Raw genomic sequence first — 6,024 nt, 5'->3', positions numbered from 1 at the left:
TCTATGGTAAAATCCAAGCATAGAGACCACTATATCATATTTGCCATAAGAAGGTTTTAATGATAAATACGGATTTTAATTTAATATGTATATATAGAAGCTTTGAAAACCATGAATTGTATTCTCGACTAAGACCGACTAAACTATAGTTTTCGCACAAATTTCGCAGTCGATAAATTTTAAGTTACTTCTGTAAAAAGTGAGAAACAGTGACCGCGACCGACTAGCTTCGATACGAAAAAAGCATCCAAGCAGTTACGAAACAGGGGCCGTGACGGGCATTGCTGTAAGACTTAAACCACGTGGAATAGAAATAATACATGCATTTTATGAAGTGAATATAAAAACGTATATAATTATAAATCTAACTACGTGTTGTATCATGAACTGCATTGTTTTATAGGTGTAAACCGTGTATGTATTATAAAAGATTTCGTTATTTCAGTATAATATGAATTAACTTACCACAAAAACACCATTAACGTTGTTCAGTCTCACCAACTCGGCCATATTGATCGATCCGAAGGTAACAGATAAGCTTCCGGTGGACACAAAGCTGAAACCGCAGTGTTAATTTCATTTTTACTAACTGAACATCATCAGCATATAAAATACTAAACGCATATAATATGCAGTAGAATGGGGGAAGATGTGACACTTTTTCATTCTATTTTCTTGCTTCATTTGATAGTAAAAAAAGAAAATTCAATTAATTATAAAACCTTGTCCTCACGACTACCATAGACCGTTGTTAATTCTTTAAAACACGATCAGGATATTTAAATAGCATGTGTTAAAGGTGTCCCATCTTCCCCACCCTACTATATAGTAGTTTGGGGTAAGATAGTCCATACTTTTAATCCCTTTTTAAATAGTCCAACTGAGGGTAACACACTAAAAATCGGTTAAAGAATTATCAAACTGTTTCCACACGACTCCTACAGACCGTCGTTAATTGTTTAAAACACGATCAGGATATTTGGTTATTAGATAGTAAGATGGGGTAAGACGAGACACTTTAAATTATAATACGAAAATATCCTGTTCGTTCTATATGGGAGTCGTGAGGATGCGGTTTCATAATTCTTTGAATGTTCTTTGTTTACTACCAAATGTGACGAGAAAATAGAATGAAAAGATGTCCCACCCCTCCACCTTACTATATTTTGTTGGTTGTACCTGTTGGCTGAGGAAACTGTGTATGTTCCTTGTAGATTAAGAGTTAATGTCTTGGAATAAAATGAAACGAAGTTTGGTGAGATGCCATGCAACCCGGCCGCGCCTATCCCAATCGATGATACAGTAATGCTGTAAAGAAAACATGAAATATTTCTTAAAAGAGGTCTGTTCATTTTTATATTTGATGTACAGTGTTTTGATCTACCATGCTGAATGCTTATATGCGACCTTCAGCTGTTTCAACGTCCCACTAAAAGAAAATCGTTACCGTTTCGTATTTGTGTCTTTACAGAAACTGTTGTTAGGGGTGTCTTGAATGAATGAATGAATGAATGAATGATTGAATGTAACTTACTTTATCCTCGCGTGGCCGGAAAACGACAGTCGTTATAACACGGTGGTAACACCTTGTGTCAGTTTACGAGTTACCATGTATGTTACTTTGTGGAGGATTATTTTTTTTTGATTTTTTTCATTTTTTATGCGTGGATGATAATTTGGACAACCCATTAGTGACCACTGGGTTGGAGCAAAATGGCAGCGTCGAGCCTTGAACCGATTAAACTCGCCATAAAATGTCTTTAATTCCCCATAAAGTAAAAAAAGTAACAATACCGGCATATCATATAAACTAAAAAAATAAATTTCGCAAACCTGCCGGCCGCTAATATAATTTCCTTACTTGGTAAGGGCGTACGTATAAGTGTCTGATCCAACATTGTAATCGTGTTGAACATCGCTAAAGTTGAGTCTGGCGTTGCTTTCCACATAGCTGACGATTAGGTCTTTCACTGCGAAATAAGAGTAAGACGTTATTAGTAATATTATATAGTAGGCTGGGGTAAGATGGGGCACCTGTAGCACATAATATCCAAATATCTTGATCGTGTTTTAAACAATTAACAACGGTCTATGGGAGTCGTGAAGATACAGTTTTATAATTCTTTGAAAGTTCCTTATTTACAACCAAATGGGACGAGAAAATTGAATGAAAAGTTGTCCTATTTCCCCCCATGTACTATATCATGTTAATATATCATTTATTATTCTCAGTTTGGTGTCTCCAGTCATCTATATCGTTGTAAGGTGGTTCATATTTTGCTTTTCTAATCGTTAAACACAGATAAAGCGTGGCTGATAAACTTACAATACAATATATTATTTAATTGTGTTGAATTAAAACAAACTAAAGTGTAATTGGAAAAAAAAGCCGTGCGTAACGACATTTTAAAAAGTATGTTTATGTAATGTTATTCCTCTTACCGAAGTTATACAAAGCCGAGTCTCCTTTGACACGAACCCCAGGGTGGTCACAAGAACCTAATGACAACAGCAAAGAAAATACTGCGAGAGCTTTTAGCAACATTTTAAACAAGTCCAGTTAACCCTGTGTATTCTTAAACTTGCTAACTTAACAGCAATGTAACAAATTTAAATTTAAAAAGTTAAAAACTAGATTAAAAACTTAGCTATCTCGTGTAACTTTAAACCGATATAACTTAACTAAATGCCCCAAATGATCTGACATTCTGACAATATATATCTTCCATAATAACGTATTCTCCAAATACAAATACGTCCAATTTAAAGGCAATAGTTGCGTATCTTGTTTCTTCTATTTATGCCAATCCGACCCTCTAGGCAAAATGAACTTTATTAACGTTTGCACCAACCGACACGCAACGTCAAAAATTTGATTTTGGATCCTGAGGCGAAATTTCAAGTTGAATATATTTAGATTAAAATCTGACGTTGTGTTTGTTACTTTTGATTGTCAACTCACGGCCTACTAGAGAGATATCTCTAGTAGGCCGTGGTCAACTGTACGATTGCGTTTAAAGTGTATTCACGCTATACAACTCCTATAATGAACATGTCCTTTCATTAACGAGTATACGTATTCTTTACGAATTTATGTACACTAATTTTCGTTTTTGGAAACTATATATAGGCAAACAAATAATAATAATTATGCAGATACATCACTTTTTGTTCAATACTGGTATTTTGACTGAATTTGAAAAGTCAAATTTTTACCGTTTTTGCTTTTCTTTTCTCGAAATTGTTAGTGTTAGTGGTAATAACACGATTACTCGACATTTGCAACATAGGATAGGAGAGTCCAGAGACTACTAAAACGAAGTTTTCAATTGTGTTCCATAAGGTCCTTGTACCAATGCTACCTTTATAGTTTGTTTCATTCTTCTTGCAAGTTGTGTTTCGGTCATTCTTGCACGGCGGCAACACTGCCTTTATGCTGACAACGTTCCCAGAGAAATACTTTGGAAAACTATATTGTTTTATTACCATTCTACTCGATTTGCTTATCCTATTTCTGCAATACCCTCCTTTTGATGCCGTAACAAATATATACGGTGGGGACTTTACTGTTATGAATGTTGCTATGCTGATTGTTTCAGTTGTAACAACAATTCATCTTATAGTATTATATGTGAGACCAGTTATGGCCACAAAATAAAACAGATGAAGGTTAATATTGATGACAAACTGAAGTATTTGTATATATAGTAAGGTGGGGAAAATGGGACACCTTTCCATTCTATTTTCTCGACCCATTTGGTAGTAAACGAAGAATATTCAAAGAATTATAAAACCATATCCTCAGAACTCACATATAGACCGTTGGTAATTGTTTAAAACAAGATCAGAATAATCGGGTATTTCGTACGAAAAATGTTGGACCCCACCCCACAGTACAGTAGTATTTCAGTATATGTGATCATTTAGTTTAATAAACGATATTTCTTTTCCTTTTTTTTGTTATGGCAGAAAAATGTTCCACTGACATAACCGAAGTATTTCCCTTTAACTGTCCGGCATGTTTTTATTATTGCTCTCTTGTTGTCGATGTTCATATTCCGGCTATTAAAACACTGAAAACCTGAATAAACGAAACTTATTTGTTCTTCCCTCACGGATAATTAATTAATACATAACTTTTATTTATCTCTTTGAAACGATGGCGAAGACCCAATTATTTACACAACAAAAAGAAGGGAATAAACAGCAAAGCGATAGTTGTTAAAACATGCGATGGAAATTAGGTGTGGGTGAGAGTGTCAATCAAACAGTGTAAATGTTAAACTCAAGACGACATGACTTTTACTCTCCTTGTGAGTTGGGTACTGCTTTAGCCAGGCGCGTGGTGTGGTTTAACCACATCAACGGATTATAGCAAAGATCACAATATGCCCGTAAACTGTGGACATTACTCACAATGACATAATTATTACTCACAAACACATAATTATTACTCAAAATCACATAATTATTACCCACAATCACATAATTATTACTCACAATCACATAATTATTACTCACAATCACATAATTATTACTCACATCACAATCACATAATTATTACTCACAATCACATAATTATTACTCACAATCACATAATTATTACTCACGATCACATAATTATTACCCACAATCACATAATTATTACCCACAATCACATAATTATTACTCACAATCACATAATTATTACTCACAATCACTAAATTATTACTCACAATCACATAATTATTACTCACAATCACGAAATTATTACTCACAATCACGTAATTATTACTCACCATTACATAATTATTACTCACAATCACAAAATTATTACCAACAATCACATAATTATTACTCACAATCACATAATTATTACTCACAATCACATAATTATTACTCACAATCACATAATTATTACTCACAATCACATAAATATTACTCACAATCACATAATTATTACCGAACAATCACATAATTATTACTCACAATCACATAATTATTACTCACAATCACATAATTATTACTCACAATCACACAATCACATAATTATTACTCACAATCACATAATTATTACTCACAATCACATAATTATTACTCACGATCACATAATTATTACCCGAAAATCACATAATTATTACCCACAATCACATAATTATTACTCACAATCACATAATTATTACTCACAATCACTAAATTATTACTCACAATCACATAATTATTACTCACAATCACGAAATTATTACTCACAATCACGTAATTATTACTCACCATTACATAATTATTACTCACAATCACAAAATTATTACCAACAATCACATAATTATTACTCACAATCACATAATTATTACTCACAATCACATAATTATTACTCACAATCACATAATTATTACTCACAATCACATAAATATTACTCACAATCACATAATTATTACCCGAAAATCACATAATTATTACTCACAATCACATAATTATTACTCACAATCACATAATTATTACTCACAATCATATAATTATTACTCACAATCACATAATTATTACTCACAATCACATAATTATTACTCTCAATCACATAATTATTAATTATTACTCGCAATCATATAATTATTACTCACTATAACCGCCAAGCTTCTATGACAGTTAATTTCCTTTATTGTTGCCGCATTAGACAACGCATCCCTTTTGATTTGTTTATTAACGGATGGTTTTCTGTATAACAAAATAAGAACGATTAAATAACGCAACGTTAAAGGAACAACAAAGTACTTACAAACTGTTTGCGGCTATTAATATGATACCATCATTTTGGATTTAATAACTTATACATCTGGAATAGGAAAGAATAATTGGTGAAACGATAAACTTAAAGCGAATATATAAAGCTGGCTGTAAACTAAACGTGCATACTAAACTTAAAGTCAATGCAACTACAACTAAAGGACGTATAGGAAACCAAGGAAGTAAGCCAAACCCGAGTGATGCGGGCAGCGCTGATTGGCTAGACGTTAGAGCACATAAAACTTANAGGCACATAAACTAAAAACT

General features: G+C 32.9%; 1 protein-coding gene across 4 annotated transcripts in view; it reads right to left on the bottom strand.

The window, feature by feature from the left end:
- The window catches only part of LOC101243222, a 15,228-nt gene extending 12,312 nt beyond the window's left edge, over positions 1-2,916 (bottom strand). The window contains exons 1-4 of one of the 4 annotated variants that reach the window (XM_026837898.1): positions 2,443-2,913; positions 1,862-1,970; positions 1,180-1,308; positions 466-556 (exon numbers count right to left, since the gene is read on the bottom strand). In XM_026837898.1, coding sequence (XP_026693699.1) covers positions 466-556; positions 1,180-1,308; positions 1,862-1,970; positions 2,443-2,545 — 432 coding nt within the window. In that variant the 5' untranslated portion in view covers positions 2,546-2,913. Of the gene's footprint in view, positions 1-465; positions 557-1,179; positions 1,309-1,861; positions 1,971-2,442 lie in introns of all 4 variants that reach the window. The other 3 variants (XM_004225441.4, XM_026837896.1, XM_026837903.1) reach the window with 3 other exon arrangements.
- Positions 2,917-6,024: the final 3,108 nt, after the last annotated feature.

Source organism: Ciona intestinalis, chromosome 1 (assembly GCF_000224145.3).
Source record: "Ciona intestinalis chromosome 1, KH, whole genome shotgun sequence".
Classification (NCBI taxonomy): Eukaryota; Metazoa; Chordata; class Ascidiacea; order Phlebobranchia; family Cionidae; genus Ciona; species Ciona intestinalis.
Note: the sequence above shows the minus strand (reverse complement) of the source record. Positions and strands in the feature narration are given on the sequence as shown.